This window comes from Bos javanicus, chromosome 9 (assembly GCF_032452875.1).
Source record: "Bos javanicus breed banteng chromosome 9, ARS-OSU_banteng_1.0, whole genome shotgun sequence".
In the NCBI taxonomy this organism is placed as follows: Eukaryota; Metazoa; Chordata; class Mammalia; order Artiodactyla; family Bovidae; genus Bos; species Bos javanicus.
The window spans coordinates 43,385,021-43,411,964 of NC_083876.1; the positions used below are offsets into that span (position 1 = coordinate 43,385,021).

The 26,944-nt window shown below is 43.9% G+C and overlaps 2 protein-coding genes across 3 annotated transcripts in view; one reads left to right on the forward strand and one right to left on the reverse strand.

Annotated features, from left to right (window-relative positions):
• RTN4IP1 (reticulon 4 interacting protein 1) overlaps nt 1-24,024 on the forward strand; it is a 51,659-nt gene extending 27,635 nt beyond the window's left edge. For both annotated transcript variants that reach the window (XM_061427688.1, XM_061427687.1), the window contains 5 exons: nt 864-912; nt 9,964-10,100; nt 13,168-13,351; nt 16,555-16,647; nt 23,897-24,024. In XM_061427688.1, the coding sequence (XP_061283672.1) occupies nt 864-912; nt 9,964-10,100; nt 13,168-13,351; nt 16,555-16,647; nt 23,897-24,004 (571 nt within the window). In that variant the 3' untranslated portion in view covers nt 24,005-24,024. The remainder of the gene's footprint in view (nt 1-863; nt 913-9,963; nt 10,101-13,167; nt 13,352-16,554; nt 16,648-23,896) is intronic.
• A 1,330-nt stretch (nt 24,025-25,354) lies between these two features.
• The window catches only part of CRYBG1 (crystallin beta-gamma domain containing 1), a 233,113-nt gene continuing 231,523 nt past the window's right edge, over nt 25,355-26,944 (reverse strand). Inside the window, exon 22 of the mRNA XM_061427682.1 lies at nt 25,355-26,804. Coding sequence (XP_061283666.1) covers nt 26,716-26,804 — 89 coding nt within the window. The 3' untranslated portion in view covers nt 25,355-26,715. The remainder of the gene's footprint in view (nt 26,805-26,944) is intronic.

Here is a 26,944-nt window from a genome sequence, read left to right on the forward strand (position 1 = left end):
GTTCACCGGAGCGCTAGCTTAATTCAAGAATGAAATGTAAGAATATGTAAAGCAGTCATTCTTGACTAGTGAGTCTCTTTTGAATCATACCTTCTTTGGGAACTTGGTGATAAGTCTGACGGATCCCTCTTCTCCCCAGTGCACTTAGGCGTGGTCTCACCAAACTTTGCATGTTATTTGAGTCAGTTCACAGTTTCAGGGGGTACACTCTCACAGCCCTCAGCGGCACTCATCCACAAACCCCAGGCTGCACACCCTTGATCTGGAGAGGCAGGAAGACTACACACGGTGAGCAAACATGGTGAAAACCTGGAGCGCAAGCATGTTTGCACTGATAAATCAGATTCATCTGCTTTAACAAGAAACCACACTGAAGATAAGATTGGTTTCCCTTTATGAAAGCTGGTGAGCGTGATGGGACGTGTCTGAACAAAAGACGTTTATTCCGCTTTGGCAAGAATGTGGTCAGGAATGTGATTTTTCTTAGAGAGCAGCTGAATATTGTGTAGCACACTGAAAAGGATCCCAGAGCTTGCTCCTAGAGAGAAGGCTCTAGTAATTTAAGCCTAGAAAAATGATAAGGCAAATGTTACCAACAACCGTCTGAGCTACTTTTAAAAATACAAATCATTAGTGTATTTGATATTTTGTATTTTTGGTAAAGAATTCATAGTATGTCTAACTTTAAGCATTTATGGATTCTTGGTGAACCTGATAAATAAAAACCTTGTGTAATAGAATCTTGGGAAGCTGAATGTTTGCTTTGGGGATTTTCTTTGAGCCAGTTACATGTTGAAAACATCTTGTTTGTTTATTCAGTTATGTTGGCTTAATATCTCATGATAGTTTCTTTTGCGTTGCAGTGTTTTAATCCTGGGCGCTTCAGGTGGAGTTGGTACTTTTGCTATACAGGTAAGACAATTTATCTTGTGACTAAGAAGATTTATTATTTTCATGAATTAAAAAATTTATATATTGTGGATTACTTTTTCTTGAAAGCTGAGAGAAATTACATTCATTGCAATTTCAGCTTGCTCTTCTAAGAAAGAAATTTTCTAAGATAGAAGGAAGCATTAACCTTTCCAGTGGTTTAAAATGTGAATTAGTTTTATGGACATCCTGTGTAACAAATGAAGGAAAGCTTTCAGGGAGGAAGACCATGGGCAAGTGAAAATGGATTGAGGTTTGCAGTTTGGTAGAAATTGATACGCTAGTTCTAAAAAATATATATAAGACATGCAGTAGCCAAAATGCTGTGTAAAGATGGTAGAACTCATATCTATAGAATCAGTGCAATCTTATCAGAATAGCAGCTGCCTCTTTTTTTTTTTTTTTTGCATAAGCGGGCAAGTGGAACCTAAAATCATGCAGAATTTCAAGGGACCCCAAGTTGCCAAACAATCTTGGCAAAAAAGGACAAAATTGGAGGACTCACACTTCTCAATTTTTAAACTTAGTTACAAAACTATAGAAGTCACAACAGTGGTACTGGATTGGCTTTACCCCAAAAATGTTTTTGGTGTTAAAAAAAAAAAAAAAAAAAGAAATAGGGGGAAAAAAAAGAACTACAATAAAATACATATATGTATTAAATATATATATATGTATCAAAAAAAAGTATTTTCATAAAGTTAGATATATAGATCAATGAAATAGAATTGAACATCCAGAAGTAAACCAGTGTATCTGTGACCAGTTGATTTTTGACGAGGGTGACAAGACAGTTAAACAGGGGAAAGAATAGTCTTTTCAGTGAGTGGTACTGAGTCAACTAGATATCCACATATAAAAGGATGAAGTTGGACCCTATCTCACATCATATGTGAAAACTAATTCAAGCTGGGCCAAAGACCTAAATATAAGAGCTAAAACCATAAAACTCATAAGAAAATATGGGAGTAAATCTTCATATATTGGATTTGGCAATAGATTCTTAGATATGACACCAAGAGCTCAAGTAAAAGAAAAAAATTAGGTAAATTGGACTTCATTAAATCTAAAACTTCTGTGCATCAAAGGATGCTATCAAGAAAGTAAAAAGCCAACACACAGAATGAGAGCGAATATTAACAAATCATTTATCTAATAAGGATATAGGATACAGAATACGTAAAGAACTCTTAACAGCTCAACAACAAAAAGGCAGCCCAGTTAAAAAATTAGCAAAGGACTTGAGTAGACACTGCTTGAAAGAAAATCTAAAACTGGGCAGTAAGGCCATGAAAGTGTTTAACATCATTCGTCATTAGGGAAATGCAAATCAAAACCACAGTGAGTGATTGACTTAAGGAGATGTGGCATTTATGTGTGTGTGTTTATGTATTTGTATATACGCCCCCCCCCACACACAAAATGCATATTACTAGCCGTAAAAAATAATGAAATATCACTATTTGTAGCAACATGGATGGACCTAAAGAAATTTTGCTTAGGGAAATAAGTCAGAGAAAGATAAATACTATATGATATCATTTATATATGAAATCTAAAAATATATAATAGAAATGAATCTACATACAAAACAGAAACAGAGTCAAAGACATAGAAAAAAAACATGGTTACCAAAGGGAAGAGGCGGGGAGGGGCAAATTAAGACTGTGGAATTAAGAGATACCGACTGCTATGCATAAAATACGTAAGCAGCAAGGATTTACTGTATAGCACAGGGAATTATACCTAATATCTTTTAATAACTTATAATGGGATATAGTATGCAAAAAAATCCACAAAACCCTGAATACCTGAAATTAACACAACATTGTAAATCAACTATATTTCAGTTTAAAAAAAAACCACAGTGAGGTAGCACTTCACGCCTACTAGGATGGCTATTAAAAAAATGGAAAATAACAATGTTGGCAAGGATGTAAAGAAACTGAAACCCTTATACAGTGCTAGTGGGAATGTAAATTGATGCAGCCGCAGTGGAAAACAATTTGGCAGAATTAAAATTCTTAATTCTGTATTAAACTTAGAATTACCTGTGAGCCAGCAGTTCCATTCCTAGGTGTATACTTAAGAGAAATGAAAATCTGTGTTCAAGCAAAAACTTATATACAAATGTTCATTTGCAACATCAGTATTCATAATAGTCAAAGAAATGGAAACAGCCTTAGTGTCTATCACCTAATGAATGGAGAAACAAAATGTGGTGTGTATATACACAAGGGAATGTTATTCAGCCATCAAAAGGAATGAAATTCTGATTCATGATACAGCATAGATAAACTTTCAAAACATAATGCTAAAAAGTGACAAACCCAGACAGAAAAGGTCACATTTGGTATGATTCCATTTATGTTGTGTCCAGAAGAGGCAAATCCTTGGAGACAGAAAACAGATAAGCGCCTGCTAGTGGCTGGGGGAAGAAACGGGAGATGGAGAGGATGCCCAGGAAATGCACACCTGGATTCATCTTAGTTCACCTTTATCTGCTGCTGTGGCCTGAATGTTTGTGCTCCTCTGAAATTCATGTTTTGAAGTCCTGATGCCCATAGTGATAGTGTTGAGGCCTTTGGGAAGTGGTTAGGCCATGAGGGTGGAGCACTCGCGGATGGTATTAAAGTCCTTATGAAAGAGGCCAGCAGAGCTCCCGAGCCCTTCCCCAAGCGAGGGCACAGAGGGGAGGCACAGGCTGCAAACCAGGAAGGGGGCTCGGAGCACACCCACGTGCTGACACCCTGGTCTTGGACCTTTAGCCTCCAGAACTGTGAGGAGTACATGTTTGTTGTTTATAAGGTACCCAGTCTGTGTTGTTATAGCAGCTCAAATAGACTTAAGGCAGATACCCAGTGCCTAATCCATGGTTTGTCAGTAAATGTGAATTAATATGTAAATGGAAAAAAGGAAAAGAGGGAGGGAGGATGGGAGAAAAAGAGAAGTATCATATCCTGCTGGTTAAAGTGTAATTAGCGTAACTAGTTTGGAAAATAATTTGGCTGTATCTACTAATTATGAATATAAATTGCCCTGTGACAGCCCAACAAAATATGAATGTACTTTGTAGGCAGAAATATAATCATCCCTCAGTATACCAGCCTTGTATTTGTTCCAGGACTTCCTTGGATGCCCAAATCCATGGGTGCCCAAGTCCCTTTCATAAAATAGCATGAAGTGTACAACTCTTTGCAACCCCATGGACTGTAGCCTGCTATGCTCGTCTGTCCATGAGATATTTCAGGCAAGAATACTGGAGTGCGTTGCCATGCCCTCCTCCAGGGGATCTTCCTGACCCAGGGATCGAACCTGAGCCTCTTATGTCTACTGCATTTAGCTCAGAGGGTAAAGCGTCTACCTGCAATGCAGGAGACCTGGGTTTGATCCCTGAGTCAGGAAGATCCCCTGGAGAAGGAAATGGCAACCCACTCCAGTACTCTTGCCTGGAAAATCCCATGGACAGAGAAGCCTGGTAGACTACAGTCCATGGGATCGCAAAGAGTCGGACATGGCTGAGTGACTTCACTGACTTCACTTCTTTACCACTAGCAAACTACCACTTCCCCTGGGAAGACCAGATAAAATGGCATAGTATTTGTATATAACCCAAATACATCCTGTTGTATAATTTAAATCTTCTTCAGATTTCTTATCAATGTAGTCAATGTAAATGCTATGTAAACAATGTAAATGCTATGTAAATAGTGTGCTGTTGATTCAGGTTTTGCTTTTTGACATTTTTTTTTCCTTAATATTTTCAATCCCTGGTTGATTGATGTGGAGTTCTTAGATACAGGGAGTCAACTGTACATGCATGTTCACCAAAAGATATGTCCCAGAATATCCCCAGATATGTCCCAGGCATTATCCCCTAACTGGCCATCAACAGTAAAATGGGAAAGTGAGTGAAAGTCGCTCAGTCGTGTCTGACTCTTTGTGACCCCATGGAGAGTCTATGGAATTCTCCAGGCCAGAATACTGGAGTGGGTAGCCTTTCCTTTCTCCAAGGGATCTTCCCAACCCAGGGATCAAACCCAGGTCCCTCACAATGCAGGCAGATTCTTTACCAGCTGAAAGAATGGTAGCCCAAAATGGGAAGTGAAAAGTGAAGTCACTCAGTCGTGTCCGACTCTTTGCAACCCCATGGACCATAGCCTACCAGGTTCCTCCATCCATGGGATTTTCCAGGCAAGAATACTGGAGTGGGTTGCCATTGGCTTCTCCAGGCAAAATGGGAAAGTGAACTGCAATATATTCTTATGTTTAGAGTATTATACAGCCATGAAAACAAACTACTGGGGACTTCCCTGGTGGTCCAGTGGTCTGCCTTCCAATGCGGGGGATGCGGGTTTGATCCCTGGTCAGGGAACTAAGATTCTACATGCCCCATGTCCCAAAAACCATAAACCAGAAACAATATTGTAACAAATTCAATAAAGACTTTAAAAGTCTTCCACATCAAAAAAATCTTAAAAAAGCAAACCTTAGTTGTACACAATGTAGTAGATGAATTGAACAAGTAGAAAGAAGTCCGAAACAAGAGTATAACTTATACGATTCCATTTAGTGATACTCAAGGACAAGTAAAACTAAACAGTAGTGTCTAAGGATGCTTATCTAGATAGAAAAACTGTTTTTTAATAGGTGAGGGAAGGCTTATGGAAAAGTCCTGATAGTTGTTGCTACTTCCCAGGGAATGAGGACAGTTTTGATTGGGAGGGGGAAGTGAGGTATCCTAGTTCTTAATCTTGAGCAGTCCTTAAGATAGTGTTTGCTTTGTAATAATGTGTTAAGCTGTACATTTATATTCCACACACTTTTCTCTGTGTGTTATGTTTCACAATAAAAACATTTAAATTAAACAATTGATTAATAGGAAAATATCAAGGTTAAATCCCATACAAAGTTACTGTGAGAAAAAGAAAGAATGAAGAGTAGAATAACGTATCTACAGACAAGGAAAACGCATGAGAAAATATCAAAATGAAACCTGGAATTTCAAAACAAGCTAAAAAGAACATTAAAAATACAAAGACATGAATAAAATAAATCAGAATTGGAAAAACTCAGAAATAAAGTAAAAAGAAATAACAGAAGACTAAACTAGAAGGAGGGCTTCCCTGGTGGTTCAGACAGTAAAGAATCTGCCTACAATGTGGGAGACCTGAGTTCGATCCCTGGGTCAGGAAGATTCCCTGGAAAAGGGAATGGCTAACCACTCCAGTATTCTTGCCTGGAGAATTCCATGGACAAAGGAGCCTGGTGGGCTAAAGTCCATGGGGTCACAAAAAGTCGGACATGACTTTAGACTAAACTGCAGCAGCACAGCAGTAGAAACTATGTGTAAAGAGGAAAAATTGTAAATTGGAAAGAAAGGAAGAGATAAAGACAGAATCAAGAGAAAAGTGTCATGTATTGAAGATAGGAAAGAAAATTGCTGTATCAATAAGAGTCTCTGATGAGGAAAACCAAAACGAGGGAATAAGACAAATGCTAAAACCCGTAATTCAAGAAACTTCCCTACTTCCCTGAAGTTAAATGATTTGAAATTACATGTTAAATGACTGGAGTGCTTATCGAAGAACATGGACCCAGAATGAGCAGTATCAAGGGAAACTAGCAAAATTACTGGCCTTTAAGGAAAAGGAGAAAAATGAAAACTTTGGGGCATCTTTCAAAAAAAAAGAAGGTGACATATGAGTAAAATTAGGTTATTAGCACTTTTTGATAACAGTGCTTTAATGCTGGGACTGGAGTTGGAGTAACACTTAAGACACTTGAGAAAGAATATGCTAAAATTTTATATCCAGTGCAACTGGCCTCTGTATAATAAAGGACATATACTAACTGTTAATAACATGCAAGAACGTGAGGAGTATGTTCTTCTGATCTCTTTCTGAGAAATATACTAGAATATGAGCTTCTGAAAACTAAAATAGCTAGAGAGACATAACCCTAAGGACTGGTGGTACATGTTAAATATACAGTTATCTGTAGAACTAAAACTTCATGAGGGCTTAGAGAGTACAGTGTGTAACTCTGACAAAGTAAACAGTACAACTATTTTTAAAAAGAAATAGTGGGAAAGCAATTTAAAATTATTTGAATGCTTTCATTGATCATATTGGGGATGATTTTAGTACTATTATTCAGAGACTGGTATATGTCTAGTATATATATATACACTAGAACAGTTGGGTATTTATGGCATGTTTTAACTCTATAATCCCCTTTGTCTTTGACCATCAAGATTTTAGTAGTGCAAGAAAGAAGATGCAGATGTAATACAGGTTAAGTAAAAACTTGATAGTCTGGAGTTTGAATTGAAAGTATCAAAATGAACTCAAGAGCTATTTCTTATGTGTATGTACGCAAAACTGTCTCTTGAAATACCATTGCTCACATGCACACAAAAATTCAGGGCCTTGGAGTAATGGCAGATTCCAGATCTATGGCATGAAACGTATAAGAATGAGAAGTTAGTAAGAACTAGTTGAGTCATGTCAAAAAGACTCAGCAGCCAACTTGAAGAAATTCCTAAAGGTTATCAAAGAGGACGATTTGAGCTTCAGAAATCGTCACGATAGTTACAAAAGAATGAAAGCTTCCAAATAGTTTTAAATCCATGACTTAAATGAGTTCATGATGATATTTTTTTTAAAGTGGTCACTTGGAAGATGACAGGAAACCAATTTATTATTTTATAAACTAATAAAAGGAAACAATTATTTGCCCTTTCTATATGAATTGTACACAATGAATAAACAAAGTAGTATATGAGGAGAGGTGTTTCTCTATAAAAGTATTCCAACTACTAAGTGAAAACAGGAGATAGAGAGTAGCACCATTTTGCAACCTCCAGCAGACAACCACTGAGATTTAATAAAAAGAGGAACAGGCAGACATGCTCAGCCTTCTGTAATCGCAGATGCTGTTCTTAGTATTGTGAAAGGACATAAATGGGAAACACAGGACAGAGCAGTATGTGGAACCGTCCCAGGTGTGCAGGCAGAAATTCCAGAGTTTCCAGGGAAAAGCTCTGCAGGTACATGGCCTAGATTCTTTCGCAGATAAATTTTAAGTGAAGTGGGGTAGAAGAGGAGACTATAGTTTAAAAAAAAAAATAGGAAATCATATTTTTAAATTGCACAAGACTAAACTGTAGTATCTAGGAAATACATGTTTGGATGATAAAACCTTTTTTTTTTTTTTTTTTTTTAATGCAAGGAGGTGATTTACTCCAAGTATCAGCTTGATGATGCCTGTTGGGAGGGAGAGGGCACAGTGTAGGGCTCTTGGAGTGACTGCCAGCTTGCAGTCCCTGTCGGAGCACTGTTTGCCTTATAGACGTCTCCTGTACTTGGGTTGTGTTATTTCTTCTTCTTATTTTTAACAGTTTACATAAAATTGTTTTTAAATCTAAAGCTGCTTTAAAACCTTTCAGTAGTGTGCAGTGATAGTAGGTGGGAAGATTCCCTGGAGAAGGAAATGGCAACCCACTCCAGTATTCTTGCCTGGAGAATCCCATGGACAGAGGAGCCTGGTAGGCTACAGTCCATGGGGCTGCAGAAGAGTCAGGCATGACGAAGCGACTGAACGTCAGCAACAGCAGTGATAGTAGATAGTTCTAAGTAGGAGAGGAAAATCTAGAAATTTGGAAAAAAAATTTATTGAACTTCTCAAGATGTGACAGATTCTGAGTATTTAATACTGTTTAAGAGAAGCACAAATTAAATATTGGTGCTTAGAACACAATTTCCTTTTTTCTTGTCAGTTTCTTTTTTCTATAGATACTAGATATTCACCTTGGATTGTATTCTTCACATATATAAGTTGAGTTTAGGACTCGATGTTGAAAGCAACATGTCATTATACTCAGTTGTCTCTGTTTGTGGCCCATAAACATAAAATATCATATTTGATGTCAGCTTAAATGTTTTAATTCCTCCTCAGATTTCCAGGGTATATTCCTTGGTTAATATTACTTTTTAAAAGTGAGAAATTAGATAAGATTAGAATAGTTTTTAAATCCTTTATTTCTTTGTAGTTAACAGATCTCCAGCCTTTGTGTGTGTATCACTGAGTGGGGTTTCAGTAGTGATCAGAACACGGATCTCACTTATTCTAATGAACCTCTATAACTTACATCAAGGAAGCTTGGGAAATTGATACTGAGGACAGGAACGAGAAAACAACAAATTTGTTATGACCTCTAACTGTCCATTTGGAAATTTCTCAGTGAACATCAAGTAGCTGTTCTCAGATTTTTGCTGATAATGGCTCCCTTTTAATTGTATGAAATTGCCATTGTAGGAAAGAATGACAGCAATTTTGGAGCATGAGGCTTTCTGGATACTTAATCCTGAATCCTTCTTTTTATTTGTCTAGTTATTTTAAAATATAAACTATCTGCATTTTAAATCCCAAAAACCATTTATTTAGGTCTTTTTACTCCAAAGGAGAGGACCTGATCCATGTTTTGGAAGCAAAATGGCCACATTTTCTTCCCCTATTTTTAAGAGCACCTTTCGCTTATTACCCGGTACCTAATTGCTTTGATGCTGTTGTCTGACTCAAGGTTATGCTTACTGGAGACGCAAATGAAGTGATGTTGTGTTTTTATGCTCTGGATACATTTGAAATGGTTATTTTCTGAGGATGTGGTGTTTTTTCCCCTGTTACCTTTGTCATCATTGAAAATGCTAAGCTTAAGGTCATCAACTTTTGTCTTTTCTGATGCTGGTGAGATTCTGAGCCCCTCTTTAAATGAATTGGTTATAACTTCACGAAATTAAGGTGACTCACTGTCTCGTCCAGGGAAAATGAGATCTGTTTCTTGGATCTTTCTTTGTGAACAAAAATTTAATCATTTTTACTAGCCTCTGGCAGATGGCTTCCTGTAGTTCTTGTTAAGACAAAGCACTTAGAATTGTCTAGAGGCTGATGTATGTGTACCATGTGGTGCCAACTCGTTTTTGTTCAATGCAGTTTCCTGCCCCCCTCCCCTTTTCTTTCCTTCTTGGGCAGGTAATGAAAGCATGGGATGCGCATGTGACAGCAGTCTGCTCCCAGGACGCCAGTGAGCTTGTGAGGAAGCTTGGGGCAGATGATGTGATCGATTACAAATCTGGAAATGTGGAAGCGCAGTTGAAATCTTCAAAGCCGTATGTATCCAAACAGGGTGCCCATGGGGAAGGTGGAACAAGGACGATGGGCGATGCGCGCCTGAGATGGTTCGGTGGCCTTACCGCCACGTTGGCGTCTTAGAGAAGAGTCTGTGAAAACACTTGGTGTCACTGGAGGTGATTTAGGTCGGTTTCTGTTTTTCCTCCAGATGTTAATACAGCACGATCATGTACTGTGATTTGTACTGAGGACAATATGTTGTTTACCTGGCCTTTTGCTATTTTTGAAGTTAACTTACTTTTACTGCTGGTGTGTAAGAAGGCCGTATTGGAAGGTATATTCCCTCCAGTGGCATTTGTCACCATGAGTAGAACCTAGAGCAGTACATGACGTATGTGATTAGTATCTTGCCTTTATAATGGGGGTTTCAGAGAAGCAGAGGCTGTGTAGATACCAGTAATGGATGTTGTCATCGTGCCTGAACGCCAGGCTGTTATTTGACTGAACATACCAAGTGGGAGCGGACTCTGGAATTCTCTCAGGCCCCCATCCTTCCTGACTGTGGCTCAGGCAGAAACAGGGAGGTGTTTCAGAACCTCGTCTTCACTCAGCCCAGGCAAAGCTTCAGCAGAGTGTCTCAGGAGCTATTTCACTACTTCTGATGCAAAGATTTTTCCTTTTTTAAATTAGTTTTTTAAAAACATTATTTATTCATATGGCTGCGCCAGGTCTTAATTGTGGCATGTGAGATCTAGTTCTCCACCAGGGATCAAACCCAGGCCCCCTGCGTTGGGAACATGGAGTCTTAGCCACTGGACCATTAGGAAAGTCCGTTAAATTAGTTTTCAGAAGCTAATTATTGCTGCTCACTTTAAGTAGAAGTATATTTTCATAGGTTTAAAAAGAGAGAGAAAAACCTAGGCTTCCTCATAGTAGTAGTGTCAGCCAGCCATCTCTCTTCTGCTGCTTCTAGGAACAGCAGCAGGAGACAGGCCAAGGTGACCATCTGCCTGCTATCCCCCTTTAGGTTATGCATATCTGAAGTCTGTCTCCAGAGAAGAGAAGCCCTGGCAGGTGGAGGCGGGCACGCACACAGGCCGGCCTCCCCTCTGCACCTCACTGTGCTCCTCTGTGGCTCTGTCCAGCGGCTTTGCTCCTCCTGTTTGCTCTTTTCCAGTCAGAGAACCTCAGTAGCTCACAAACGCAGGCTGTTATTTTTTGAATGACTGCTTAGTTAAAATTGATCTTTGCAGCTTCTGCCTGGAGGTTAGTCTCTTAATCCACCTAGAATAAATTTGTTCCTCTTTCCAAATAGCCGTTTAGATTTGAATCCTAGGATTTTACAGCAGGAAAGGGCTTTGAAGTACTTCAGCCCTACTCTGTCATGCTACAGTCAAGAACATAAAGGGCAGAGAATTTAGGAGTATTTTTCATGCTTAGGATGATGCCACTTCATCATTAGTGGGAGAGCCAGGTCTGCAGCCTGGTCTCTGGACTTCTTTTTTCAGGCAGTGCCAATTCTATAATGCCAGGCTGCCCTCTGTAATGCCATGGCTTCCCTGATAGCTCAGTTGGTAAAGAATTCACCTACAAGCAATGCAGGAGACCCCGGTTCGATTCCTGGGTCAGGAATATCTGCTGGAGAAGGGATAGGCTACCAACTCCAGTATTCTCAGGCTTTCCTTGTGACTCAGCTTGTAAAGAATCCGCCTCCAGTGTGGGAGACCTGGGTTGGAGAAGGGAAAGGCTACCACTCCAGTATTCTGACCTGGAGAATTCCATGGACTGTATATTCCATGGGATCACAAAGAGTCGGACATGACTGAGTGCCTTTCAGTTTCAGGCTGCCCTTAAGTTTTATCTAAATTAAGTATCATCATATTTGTTTATCTAAAATTTGGGAATGAAATAGGAACTTAAAAGTAGAAACTTATACTCATGAAAAGAATTTTGTTAGTCTTTTTTTCCTAATAAGAAGGATCATCTAGTAAGGTCACTCTTCTGAACTTCATATGCTTCCGTTTTTATTTGCCCTTGTTTAGTTTAGTCCCATGAAAAACTCAAGGGCCACAAAGTTGGCCAAAGTCGGTTTTAGAAGGTTTGATGTTTGACTTCATGCAGATGAATTTAGAAGGGAAAAAGGGTTTACGGAAAAGGAATTCCTCTATTAACTTGCTTGATGTATAAGCATGTATTCTCTAAATAGATCTTTGTTTTCAAAAGTATTTTAAAGCTTCTTTGGGTTTTATCCCCTTTAAGTAAAATGTAGTGATTACAGCAATTTTAGGTTAGATGTAAGGAGTTGAATATCTGTTAGTTTCTGTGGATTGCAGTATGATGGGTATTTTTGGCATGTTAGAGCAGAACTGAAGGTTGAGAGCAGGCTGTTGATTTCTCTGTAGGCATTGTGCTGATGTTGTACATGAAACCAAAGGAAAATTCCAGAAGGTGAAGAGGATGCTTCTGCACGCAGATCTGATTGTGAAGGGAATAAAAGCAAATCACTTGTGTGGGTCAAAATCTAATGCACTCCTGTCTTAAGTATTCACATGCACTGAAGAGTACTGTGGCTTATATTGGATGGATAGCTTTGCAGTTCTCTACAAAGCTTCAGTCAAGGTGTCTCAGCCTTGGCAACCTTAGTTTCTCAACTGTTGACATTTGGGGCTGGATACTTTTTTTGTGGTGAGAGGCTTTCCTGTGTGTTTAGGATGTTTTATCATCATCCCTGGCCTACAGATGCTGGTACCCTCTTACCACCACCTCGCCCAATTGTCACAACTAAAAATCTCTCAAAACATTGCCTAATATGTCTCCTGGGGACCAAAATCACTCTCAGTTGAAAACCACTTGTTTAAGTCATTCTTAAAGTATTAGAAAATAAGACGATTTTGTGATTTAAAAAAGAAATCACATTTGACTTACCTTGGAGAAAACCCAGTAAGTAGATGTGCCTTTTCTCGTTTGTCCGAGCAGCCACCCCTCTGTTGCTTGTGAGCTGTCGCGGAAACAAACCATGGAGCTCCCTGGCGGAGGGAGTGAAGGCGGCTTGGAGCCCTGGGTAAAGGCTGACCAGGATGTTTTGATATGGTTCTTCCTCTCCAGGTTTGACTTTATCCTCGACAATGTTGGCGGATCTACTGAAACGTGGGCTCTAAAGTTCCTCAAGAAGTGGTCAGGAGCCACGTATGTGACTCTGGTGACTCCTTTCCTCCTGAACATGGACCGGTTGGGCATCGCGGACGGCATGCTACAGACAGGCGTCACCGTGGGTTCTAAGACGTTGAAGGTAGGGGTAGAGTCTTGGTTGGCGCGAGCCAGCAGGCACCTCAGGCTTCTGGGATTGGGTTTCCTCTAAGCCTTTTCTCCTCCAAGAGAAAAGCAACTCTGGAGCCCCATACTGACTGGGTACAAATTCTTGCCTCCCCTTTGGTAGCTGTGTAGCCTGTGAAAATGACTTAGTGTCACTAGGCCTCAGCATCTTCACCTGTGAAATCCAGCTCATGGTGTCTCCCTTACTGTGTATTGTAGGAATTAAATGAAATCTTCCATGTGAAGAACTTGGCACGCCTAGTACCTGCCTGATGGCTCGCTCTCTGTTTCTCTGTCATAGTACATAAGTCTCTTGTGTATGAGGGTGGAAGTTTTATTAAGACAGCATAGAGCCGGCTGTTTTCATGGTAGTAACAATGGGATATGCCAGTACCTCAAATGGAATAAGTGATATAAAAAAATAAAGATACATGCTTGCTTTTTTTTTTTTTTTTTTAATTTGGCAAAATACTTCAGGCTCAGGAGAAAGGCAATAGAAGTTCCCTCGAGGGTAAGAAGATTGTATGTTGAGCTACTGCTGCTACTACTGCTAAGTCGCTTCAGTCGTGTCCGACTCTGTGCGATCCCATAGACAGCAGCCCACCAGGCTCCCCCATCCCTGGGATTCTCCAGGCAAGAACACTGGAGTGGGCTACCACTTCCTTCTCCAATGCAGGAAAGTGTTGCCCCATATTTGCAAGGTGACTGGCTCAATAAGTATCTTCAGCTTCTTCCTGATTCTAGAAATTAATTTGGAAGCTTTTGGGGGTGGAGTTTAGGACTTTAAGTCTCTCGAATGCTCTGTACTGAGTCCTTAGCGGTGGGGAAGAAGGGCCGTGGTGGAGGAGACGCTGCTCAGCCCTTAGGAACTGGGTCTGGGTGACAGGAGTGAACCAGCCGGCAGCGTGCTCCAGGTTCTTCCTTTCACTTGGTTCAGACAGCACCCGGGAGCAGTGTCCACAGGGCGCTTTGTTGTGGAGAGCGGAGTCTCAGCTGTCCTTTGTCTCTTCTTTCCCTTTTCATCAAACCCAGCCTTCCCAAGTGCTTTAGCATATAAGTTTAAGTTTTCCGTAAGATTTCACAGTTGGTGTTCCAGGGAGACCGCCAACAAGTTGAGCTTCAGAGTTGTCCTCTGAGAGTAAAATAGGCCTAGTTCTCTTCATTTTCCCTTTCCCTTTCTTGAAAGATGATAGTGGTAATCTCATGCGAAAACCTTTTAAGTAGTTTCTGATGTCTTCCTGAGAATGTGCACAGTTAAAGCCTCATTGTACTGCCTGCCTGCTTTGGTTTACTCTCTCCTGTAATGGCCTGGAAAAAAAAGAAACCACAGATCCCTTAGAGCAGAATATAAAATTCTGCTGTTGCAGACCAAAAGTTTCACTGTACAAAGCAACCTGCCGTGAAGATCCGTAGATCCAGCAGTTGTGACCATCGCTGTTCCTTCTTTAAAACCCTGAATAGTTACCAGAATGTTTTAATTGTAGTTGATAAGGCCAGTCCTTATGGAGAAGTACATGAACAGGTCTCCTGTGAATATAATTAACTGGACCTGCTGTAAGCTTGGGACAGACAATGCCTCCTGTCTAGCTGCCTGAGCCTTCAAATTTGGTTTTGTTTGTTTTAGTTAGTTCCCTAGACCAGTGCTTCCTGACCTCTTTCATGCTATGACACACACAGGAGATGATAGTATTTAAATGGCATACTGAGAGTGCCCTGAGCCAAGAGCGTACCATCTGGAGACTTCTGTCAGCCTGGGCTCTGCCCTGCTACTCCAAGGGCTTGTCATACCTACTCTAGGGTGAGCTTGGCTCTGTTTGCATCTGTGGTCCTGGGATAATGATTACCAGTGACCCCTTTAACTCTTAACAGTGTTCCGGGTTGGACGATGAGCTAGGGGGTCACTCAGCCAAACCAGTAAGCCATTCTGGGCACATCCGTTGCCTTGACAGCAGCTTGGGTTTGTCTGTTTCTCTGCGGTCTTAAAGACTGGTTTGCATTGCCCCAGTCTTTCCTCAGCAAGCTTTACTTTCAGCACTAGATAAATACTTGTCGAATCCTTCCTGTGTCAGATACTTTGCATACATTCGCATTTAGTCCCTCCAACATCCCCATCAGCTAGGTGGTGGTGCCTCCACCCTACAGGCCAGGATACAGGCTGAAAGAGGTAACTTGACCTACGTGACACAACCATCGAGCCCTGAGGCAGAGCAGGAGAGTTCTGCCGCCCCTGCCAGCTTCATGCCACGATGGTAGCTGATCGTCATGCTGAGATGTGAGGCAGTCGTGAGCTCAGTGCAGAAAGCCTGTGCTCGCCCGATGGTGGTGGGCAGGTGTGGGGAGGGAGGCGGCAGGTGGACACTGGCTGGCCCTGTCCTACCTCTAGATCGCTCTCATCTGATGACGTTTAGTTGGGAGGGTCATTGAGGTATCACAGAGAACCTCAGCTCACTTGCTGTTTTGATAATGGCTTATCCTACCTCCGACGTGAAGAGTAATAAAAGTGGGTATGGCAGTAGAGTGGTCATGAACCTTCTTGGTATAAGACTTTTGCTAATCTTCATCTGGGGGCATTTTGTCCCATCATGGCATTCAGTGACTTGGGACTCGGTGTAATTTTAGGGGAAGGTCCAGCCATGACGCATGAGGAACTTTACACTTCGTTTTGCTTTTAAAACTGTCTTATTCCTCGGAGCCAGAAAAAAAAAAAAAAATTGTGATTGGATTTCTTGTCTAAGATCATATTTTGGTGCCTTATGCCCTTGAAGCATTCCTGAATTAGGTAAAACCTCTTTTCTGGTGCCTTGGGGCTTTATTCACACCTTGGTAGGGAAAGTCTAGAGGTCTCAGCCCCTCATATCTCCTAGGGGAGAAACCGAGTGTGTGAGACTAGTGAGACTGCCCTTGAAAAAGAGCTTTCCTGTGCTTGCTTGCCTGATAGTCACAACGTGGGGAAGAAGCCCAAGTTCACATGGGTATATCTCTGTTCACTCACTCAGTTATGAAACATTCATGAGCATCCATTGTCTGTCCGTCGCCATGCTGGTGTACAGCTCACTGTGGCAGCATGAGATGGGAAAGCAGTTTGTCTGTCTTAGTCATCCAGGAAATACGTTTCCCTAAATTTGCATTTAGTCAGATTTCTTCCTTTCTGAAATTTGACATGTTTTGTTTTCTTTTTAGCATTTCTGGCAAGGAGTCCATTATCGCTGGGCCTTTTTCATGGCCAGCGGTCCATGTCTAGATGACATTGCGGAACTGGTGGAGGCGGGAAAGGTAAGTGTGTTGCCAGGGTGTCCCTGCTCACCTGGGTGACCTTCCTAGCAAGCCCAGTCAGTGGGAGCTCTACAGAGGTAGGCTCAGCCCGTGTCCACACTGCCTGATATGCCAAATTCAAGTGCTGCGTTTGGGGCTCTGTCTCCATGGGAACGATAGCCACAGATGGCTGCATGTGAGAAAGAGCATATGCCATGTAGGGCAGCCCCCAGGTTTAAGATGAGAGGCAGACCCAGAGAGCTTATATGCTTTTCTCAGAAACACTTGGTTAGATGGCAGTAGAGCCGGGATCTACAGCTAGGCTGCTAACATTTTGATAATGGTCCTGAAAAAAAGGTACTGTGAAGACAGTCATTGCACAAAGGTGGGGATAGCCTCGTGAGTTTACAGCTGAATTGCTGCTTGAGCTTCTGAGGGTGTGGCTGCTTTGGAGGCCAGCAGATTTCCAGATGAGCAAGGGGAACAAACACTGTGACTCTAAGCCTCAGTAGAACTGGACTGTAGGTTGGGTCGCCAGGTCTCCTCTTCCCAGGCCAGTGTAATGAAATCAATGGCAAATGAATGGTACGTCTGAGAGGGTCAGTGCACAGGAAATGGTTCAGAATTGATGGCGATTTTGGTGGAGACAGCTGGTTGGTGTTTCTCTTTGAATCTGTCCTGACTTGATGGTGAGGGACTGCCCTCTGAAGCCCAGTTTTTGGGCGTCAGAAGGCCTCTCAGGGTTGACGGAAGTTGAGAAAGACTCCTCGGCTACCACCTGCTTGGTTAAGTTCTCACGCGGTTTCATGGCCCAGACATGCCATCTCTGGAAGAATAACCCAGAAGGCAAACTCATATTCTGGTGCTGATATTTATGATTTTTATTGAGAAATTAATATGGAATTACAGAATGGGGAAAATTATATACCCTGAGGGTTGCATGAAGTCATAGATACAATGATTATCATTTTATAGATGAGAAAACTGGCTCAAAGGATAAAGGGACACGTTCAAGTTTGCAGAAGTGGGACCAGAGCTCATACTTCCTGACCCAGTCCTGCTTTTTTCCCTCTCCACCATGAAGCTGCGTGCTTAGTGCTTGAAGCTGATTTGGGACTTGAGCTTAAAACTGACCTGTCCTTGTCATTTTATGCTGGGCAGGGAGAGAGTTGGAGCAAGGCACAGCCCGTGATCCTTGCTAAGCCATGCGGAAAGAGCCTCTTGAGATGGGTTTTCCTGTGTTGGCAACTGCCCCTCGCTGGCTCATTTCATCTTTGCACTTTGGTTTTGGAAAAGAATGTTTTTAGGAAATTACTGGCTGCTTTTTGTGCATTTAGTTTGTTGTTGTTGTTGTACTATCACAGGCATGGAAGCTACGAAAGAAAGTGGCTCATTACTCTTTCCAGAATATTTTGGTCACGAGTTTGCATGCCTTTTCTCAGATTTCTAAGTGTTGACGTGTACTGGGTGAACAGGGACAGCCTTGTCATGACTGGAATCGAGTGCCTCTCTGTAGGGTTCCCCGCACATCCCCCAGAGGGGCTTATTTTACTTCTAGGAAGAAGGAGGTGAGCTGTCATCAGATAATATGGCCCATAGTTCTACATAGTGCTGAATGGAGCCCCATCCGTAGAGGGTCCCAGTCCTCTGGAAGTCACCACACTTGTCCTGACATCTGCTCCAGACTGACCACATGCTTAGCATCACTCTTTTGTGTTCGAAATATTGTGACTCTATCTAGAAATTACTAGTTATACAACAGAGAAGAGAGGTGACTTGTGTGTGTGTCCCCACTAAATCTGGTAGATATGAGGCGGCATGGCTAAAAGAGGACATAGCAGAAATAAATAAAGATGCCCTCTGGGTGTCATGTCCTCCTCCAGGGTGACTGAGGAGGTGGTCCTTTGGCCTTTGATCCTCTTCTCACCAGGGCCGTTTGGGCTCATTTCTGACCATGAAGGGCTCTGGGACTGTGGTGGTTGATATGTGACCCTGGATCCACGAAGAGGTCAGCTGTCCCGTGCATCCTGCTTTGTTGTGGGTATGAGATGTCGTTGCCTATCTACACTGGAAAATTGGAAAGGATAACAGAACCGGTCTACTTACATATTATGTGGTTAGTAAAGCTTAAATTGGATGAGGACATGGAAGATCCTTCCAGGCTTTGGCTCAGTGCTTGATGAATCTAATTAGCAGGTGTCCAATAGACGACCTGGAGTTGTTATTTGACAGTGTGCGGCCATGAACTAGAAGAGCCTACTCTTTCAAAATGCTTTAAGTTTTTGAATGAGTAATACATTTGTAAGATTCTAAATCCAAAAGGTAGGAAAAGTTATCTCACAGGATCTCCTTTGACTCCTGTCCCTCAGTCATGGAGCTTCTCCTTGTCAGACTGCCACCATTACCAGTTTCTCGGGTATTCCAAAGATGTTCTGTGATTCATAGGGTGAAACAAAAGCATGATTTTTTTTGTACATGTAACAGGTAATTAGCACGTTGAGTTTAATGGGCTGAAACTGAAATTGTGCCTTATGCCTGAAGTTTATTGGCATTTTCTAAACAAAATAAACATTTCCCGTTCTTAATACTTCTTAGCTAACTGTTGGTGTTGGGGTGCCTACCACAATGCGTGAAACATCAAAAGACATGAAAGAAACTTGAACTATTGGTCTCTGCTCCTGAGGAGGGGAACTCGATGCCTGGGGCTCAAGTATGGGATCCTTTGGACACTTTCATCTTCCTGAGTATGTGTATGCCCACCTGTGTTCTTTGTGTGTTATTAAGGCCATTTGAGTCCACAGGTCCATTCAAGAGCCTAGGTGACCAACCAGATGTCTTGGTTGAGTGATGTTGTTCATATCTTGGTTTATTTATTTTAGCCAGCATCAGCATAGTCCCTATGGAACTTATTTGAATTTAATTCAAAACTGTTGAGGGCTGGTAGCCATTTTGCTTTGCTCAGTAGGGTGTGGAGAGATGTGTTGGCCACGCTGAGTTGCATCCTGAGCACTGTTCACTAGAACTTTCTGCAGTGAATGGTAATGGTCTCTCTGCATTTCCTAGTGTGGTAACCACTAGCCACATGTGGCTATTGAACACTTGAAATGTGGCTGGTGCTACTGAAGGAGCAGATTATTAATTTCCCCTACTTTTGCTTAAATGCAGATCGCCACACGTGGCTCTGGCACGGTTTTGGCCAGGACAGCTGTGGAGCGTGCCGTAGGTTCTGAGGCAGATGATTTTCCAGACCCCTCTTGGAATGGCTGGGCCCTAATTTTGCAATGAACTGTATTCCAAAGCTTTAAACTCCTTTACTTGCAACCGGATTCCCGCTCTCCCCCATAGAAAGAATGTAGTGGTTAGGGACTGAGTCTCCGGGACCACCAGGAGAGCGCTGTCTTGCCAGATGTGGCAGGTACCTCATGGACATCATAGCCTTGATGCTGCTGAAGTTCTTCAGATGCGTCTGAAGTTGTTTCTGTGGGGAGATGCAGGCCGAGTTTCTCCTCTTACCTTCTGGCTCTGAGTGCCTTTTTTCAAGGGGGCCTAGGGACAGTCCTGGGATGCTTCCAGAATGGGTATGTTTACTCCCTTGGGGAGCAGCCTCTTCCTGCACCCTCCCCCTCCCATCTCACCTCCTAATCGCACCTCCTATCTTCCAGCCTTGAGTTTTCCATCTGGGGCCAAGGAGTTCAGAAATAGCAAGTCTGAGCAAAGCCCACCCTTTCCTTCCTCATATCTCCTTAGGTTAAGCCTCCTTTTCCCCCTTCATCCTGACTCTGGAAGTCCTGGCCCTGTGGAGGAACTCAGAGCTACCCTTTTCTGTGAGGTGGTGGTCAGCTGCGGCCCTGCCGCCCCTGCTGTGGGCCCTGGGCCTGTCCCCCGGTGGTGGACTGGGATCATGCCAAGGGCTTTAGGTCACCCTGGGCCTCTGTCCCCTCTACTCCCCACACTCTGAGGTCAGTTTCTGTGCCTGGTAGAGGCTGTAGCTGAAGGTCTGGGGAAGAGGTGACAGACTCCGAGTTCCCTCCCCAAAGTGTCCCCAAGCTGTGCAGTGATGACATCGGGGGTCTGGGATCCTCACTCTGCTCCTCTGCTAAGAGCTCTGACCTTGAACTTAGTCCGTAACCACATGCGCTTTAGATTCTAATCTGTCCAGCAGGCTGGCTCGGAGATCCCCCCAACTCCTCCCACCTCTTTTGGACTCTACTGTTCAGTGATTCCTGCGGGGAAGTGGGGACTGAGGGAGAGCCTCCCCTGGCCCTCCCCACCAGCTCTCAGCCAGAGGGTTTCTGCCTCGGAGGTGGGAGGCTTCCCAACTGCTGCTGACAGCAGTGTTCCCGGGCTGCTCCAGGGAGCCCGAGGTTCCTCCCATGGTCCTGTTCTCAGGGAAGGATGTCAGGGCCTGGCTTTGTGTACCCTTTGTTTAAGGAAGGGAAGGGCCATCAGGAGAGCTTGGATTTGGGTCCGAGACTGGGATGCTGGAATGCCGCAGCCGTGGGCTCCCAGTCAGCTTCGATCCCTGCGTGCCTGCATCGCCCCCAAGTGCAGTGTGCAGCCTGCCACTTTATACCAGGGCTCCGTGCGTGGGCCGGGCTGCAGCAGTCATTGCAGCAGCGTCCCCACCGTGCCGTGGGTAACCTTTGTTTCCCCTCTCTGGGTTTTTGCTCTGATCCCTTTGTCCATCACAAACAAGCATTCTGGGTCTGGTGTGAGGCTGCGCATAGACACTGCCTCTTTATGCTGTTAATCTCTGTTTGATGTCACACATTCAGCCAGCAGTGGCATTTGCCTGCCTGTTCATTGAAAGCCTCTTCATTGTCACTTTCGGGAAGAGCTGAATGCCCGTTATGCCCCAGTCAGCCCCATGGGATTATCCGCCACAATGGGCCTGACCAGCCAGATTAAAGTGTGCCGTCGCCGCCAGCTGCGTGGGTCATCAGTTCAGACTCTGCGTCTCTGGCCAGGTTCTAAAGTGGGTGGAGCCTGCCAGGCAGCCCCTCATTCTGGAGTGGCTTCCCATAACGCTGCTGTGGTTGCTCCGTGATTAGTCAGTCCCTGTTGCCTCCTTTCTTGATTTCTCTCTCAGGTGCCTGCTTTGTGTGCTGCTCTATGTCAGCGCCTGGCACTTAGAAGATGCTCAGCCTCTGTGGAGTGGGTGGATGTGCCCCTGATTGACACAAGTCAGGAACCCTAAGCATAAGGCAAAAGGTTGTAGTGATTCCCGCTCTGATGTGCAGAAAACTCTTCTCCCCTAGAGATTCTGATGGAGTTGGTCTAACAGGAGACCAAGAACTCTGCATTTTAAGCATGCATTCAGGTGATTCCTTTTCAGGTAATCAGCATCCAGAAAGCAGTGTCCTAGCGGCTGGGTTCAGAAGGTTCTGGGTGGGACATGCTGGAACAGCTTGGATGCTTTCCACTCTTCTACCAGACAAGCAAGTAGGTTTCCTCCAACAGGCTGGCTCAAATCTGTTCTGTTCATAGCAGCAGCTGTGTTGAGATCATGCTCAGCTTGCTGGGGAGGGCCGCAGTTATAAGCCAGTGGTGTCCTCCATAGGTGCAGTGGGAATGGTGGCCTAGGGACCACGCTTGGGCTATGTCAGTGACCTGGACACAGCCTGGATCCTGAGCTGACATGGCCAATTAACATGGTCCATTAACATTAACATGGCTGGCAGGCCAGTCAAGATGTAGGCTGTGATGAATCCATATAATCCTTGGTTACCTTTCTCTCCCCTTAAGATTTTAGGAGTAGATATAGAAAGCAGCTGATGATGTACAGAAAGTTTAGTGTAGAGTGGGGAGAGCAGACACTCTGGTACCAGCTCAAAGCCTGTCTTACCACTCAACAGTCATGTGATGTTGGTGATATAACTGTGCCTTAACGTATCCATCTGTAAAAAGGGAATAATAACAGTACCTACCTCATAAGGTGGCTGTCGGGATTAAATGAGGTAAAGAACATAGAGCACTTAGAGTGCCTGGCACATGGTGAGGACAGCCCATGCTGGTGCTGTTATTATGAGCTTATCGTGGTTCATAAGTACAAAAAATTGTCAACGTTTTGGAGAAGGGAACTTTGGGGGTCTGAGATGCTCTCTGGTGGTGGGGCTGTGAAATTCACACAAGAGGAAAGCCCATCTGAATACCACAAGAGCATATACTTCTTTCTCTTGTAAAAGGGTCACAAGATGTAAGCTCATGCCTTCTGACAACTGATGCCTGTCCATGGAGCAGTGGGAGATAGTTCACTGAGATGCCAAGTGGATGGTTACTGATTTTTGCTTGAAGTTTTAAAAAGGATGAGTTCAGTCAGATGTGTGTGTGGGGAGAGCGAGCGCTAACTGGTCCCAGTTTCAAAGGCAATTGCTGGCAGCGCTAACGATGCACCACACAGAGCCAGCAGCATTCGAGCCTTTATGAGCTGGTGTTCCCGTAAATTCTAACCAGCCCTGCAGCTCAGCAGAGCCCCCAGGGGAGCTTCAGCCACAGGTGGGCCCCCAAAGACACTTGCTTCCCAGTTATCCTACTAGTTTTCACCTAAGTGACACTTATTAAGCTCCTGTTGTGTGCCTAACCTTGTGCTGGGTATTGTAGGGGATACAGAAGAGGTGGCCTGTTCCACGATGCACTCAGCTTTGCTCAAGTAGATATGCCGAACAGTTAACAAACTTTATGAAATCTGTCCCTATCCTGTGCACTACCTGCACAGCAGGAATCTTCGGATGCCCTCTTTGATGTCTGCCACACAGGACAGCGTGGCTGAGATGTGCATTCAGCTGTAGCAAGCAGTCTGAAGAGGCCACACCGGTCCTCTGGACACACTGCAGACCATGGGTCAGGCAGGCTTGGGTGAGACCTAGGCTGGACACGCGGTAGATGTCACAGAGGAGACGCACACGCAGCCCACACTCAGACAAGTAACCCGTTTTGGTAGAGTCGGGGTCTGCAGAGGGCTGAGGTCAGGATGCTGGTGGCTACCGGGTGCCGGGTTTGGATGCTGTGGAGGGGCTCTGCCACAGTGTGGAGCAGGAGCAAGGCGGATGGTCGGGTGGGCTGCATTATAGGAGATTGAGAGGTGGGAGGTGCAGCAGTGCAGCTGTGGCCCGGCCCACTGTGAGCTCCTGACTGGGGGTGCCACACAGACCCGAGAGAGAGCAGCCTGGCTGACGACGCCAAGAAACGAAGTACCTACGTAAACTAGGTTATCTATGGTGAGCGATGTAGGTTTTCTTACCCACCGGTCAACCTTTCTTGTGTTTTACAGATTCAGCCAGTTATTGAAAAAACCTTTCCATTTTCTAAAGTTCCAGAAGCCTTCCTGAAGGTAGAAAGGGGACATGCACGAGGAAAGACCGTCATTAACGTTGTTTAAATAAATATTCGGTTTGGTGATTGTTGGCTCTCTTACTCGGTGAGTGCCTGCAGGCCCCAGCTTTTTTCTAGCCATCCCTTTCCAGATGAGACTGCAAGTTCCATGATATAAAAAACACACTCCTTGCCAGTAATTTTCCATCTTCTGAGCCAGGCACAGAGATTTTATAACCACACTCCCACCCTCAGCCATCACCTTGCTCTGCCCAGGGCTTTCTCCCATCACCTGCCGCGCCTGCCCATCTGCCAAGCTCTCTCTGTGCCAAGCGCAAGGGACACGCGCGTAAGTAAGGACACGATATGAAAATATCCGCACTTGGGCTTGTCTGTAAAGTCAGTGAAAATTGTCTATTGTTTTTTTTCACAGCACATTTGCAAATTGTTGCAGCACTTTCTGTTCTAGTAGCTCAAACTGTTTCACCATCTTAATGTTTGTGAGAGAGTTAAAACTTCCAGCGTGTGGAGGAGTGGCAGCCTGAAGAGCTGACTAAGCTTCTAGACTTATCAGTGAGCACGTTTCAGAGTGGCCAGGGTTTCCTTCGTTTTTTATTCCTCTGCTCTAGAGCTGTCCTCACAGCCCTCAGAGTTCTGAATCTCTTAGGGGCCTATAGAAGAATCTAGCCGGTGATTTGGTTCATTCCTCTCAGAGAATGAAAGGAGATGTTCGAGTTTCTAACTTCTTAAAACCCTTACTTTTGTACATAAGCAAGCTAGTCTTCTCTCAGCAATGGAAACATGCTTCTCTGGGAACTCTTCAGTGGAAATGCAAACCCTTCCACTGGGGCCCAGAGTTCTGCACTTTGACCTCCCCAGTAAGCCCATTGCGGCTGTTGAGCCTCTAGTCTGTGCCCCGCCTTCACTGGTGTAAAGTGACTGTTTGCTGCTTTGCTGTGCCTCCTCATCACTGGGCCTCCAGCACTAGCATTCAGCTTCTGACAGAGACTTGGGTGAGCGGCTTTCTCCTCGGTTTCTTCCTGCTAGACACTCAATTGTAGTGTGTTGGATGAGGGCTTTTCTCTAGAATTACTGTTCCCACCAGTACAAATTTACCTCAGAAGAAAGAGGTTCTTCCAGCTGTAAATAAGCTACTATTGACTTCTCCGAACAAACATCAGCCCTGTTGCCTTGAGGGCTCCCAGCTGGTAGTGAGGGGGCATCTCCACTCAGAAGAGTGACGGGTGCCCTTTTCCCACTGACTCTGAAGTGAGGGCAGTCAGAAATCTCTCTCTGCCCTTAATCCAGCAGCTGTGAAGCCTTCCATGTCGTGATCAGACATTTATTTCTGATGTGCCCCTGACCCTCTTGGAAGTGTTTGGAGGGCTCCTGAATGGATCCTCTCAGATTTTATCAATACAGTTAACCAAAAACAAATTTATTTGAGAGAGAAATTCAACACACACTAGACGGTCTTAGCCCACCGTACTGTGGTTAGTGAGATGAGTAAAGGCCTAAGGCCAGTGCTATACCTGGGAACAGGACCGACGTGGTGGCCGCTGTGGGACACGTGCGTGCAGACTCAAAGCCTGCAGGGTACACTGCTGATGACCGTCATTGCCCACTGCAGACTCCAGAGGATCAACATTTTACAACTGGAAACGAGATATGTGACAGAACACCACTATTCAGTGACGAGGACAGCTTGGCCAGGGAGCGGCTCAGCATTTTCAGTCTTCTTCACTGAAATGCTTGCTGTATTTTAGGGTTCTCAGTCCCAGGATTCAGGCAACAGGGATTGCTTACAGCCTCCTTCCCTTCCCTTCTTTCTGGAGAGAATCGCTGGTCATCCTCTACACCTTCCACACCTCAAGTGTCTGCTTCCTGAAGTAAGTGACGCGAGGCCGCCCCCAGTGGTCAGCGCAGCTGCTTAGGAGGGGGAAACTGGGCTAAAAGATCTGAGTTGGGCAAAGGCCTGCTTAACACTGCAGAACTAGCTGTAGGCGAGTGAGGATGGGCTAATAGATGAGGTCGTGATCGTACTGTTTCAGTAGGGGCGCAGGCAGAGGACCAACACTCACATGTGGCGGTCTAGAGCGGCCGCAGGTGAGTGGGAATGCAGATCCTGCTAATGTTAGTGGACGTGCACATGATAGCTCTGTAAATTTGCTAATTTTTAATATTAACAGAAACATACTTGGTTTATACTTAGTTCCTTAAAATATGTCTGAACAGCTAAGGCTTTCCCACTTTACAGCATAATTATGAGTCCAGAAAACAGAGGATCAGGGACCAAAATTGCAGGCCTAATAAAATGACTTCTTCTCAGATGCTGAAGCGACTCCTACCTTACAAACTTGAGCTTCTGTCCTTCCCTTTAAAGTGTACAGGACTTGTAGGCCTGCAAGGTTGGTAAGTTTGGTCCTGTTCTCTATCTTTGGAAATAATTTAAAACATACATCATCTCTTAAGGTCTTAGTATAACTTTTTCCAAAAAGCACCCTAAAGCTGCTAAGGAGGCAACCTGTTTAGGCAGCTCCTGAAAGGAAAGGGAACAAACAAGAGGACAGATGATTGTTTTAAAATGATCACAATCTTTTGATGAGAGGTTGTCCTGGTCACAGGAACGTGATTCAAGAGAGACTTTAGAGTTGTTGAAGGAGCAGGTCTACTCTCTTCTTGGCGCTTCCAGCAGCAGGCCTTTTTTTCTTTTTTTGTTTAAGTAAGGTAGCTCTGGAAGGCCTCCAGAAATATTCTTCCTGTGTTCTTTACTCAGGTCTACAGGACCATGGCTTCCCACACTTGTGTTAACTTCTCTTTGCTGACAGTGTTAAGGATAAGGTGATTTTGATCATACTGTGTACCCCCTGAAAGAAAGAAAAGGAAAATGATAAAGGGAAATGTGCCCATGTGAAGGAGCTGTAGCAAGACAGTTTATTACACCACCAGGGCAGCAAGAGTAAGCAAGGTGTGAAACCACGTGCCTCGAGGAAGGCACACAGGAGGG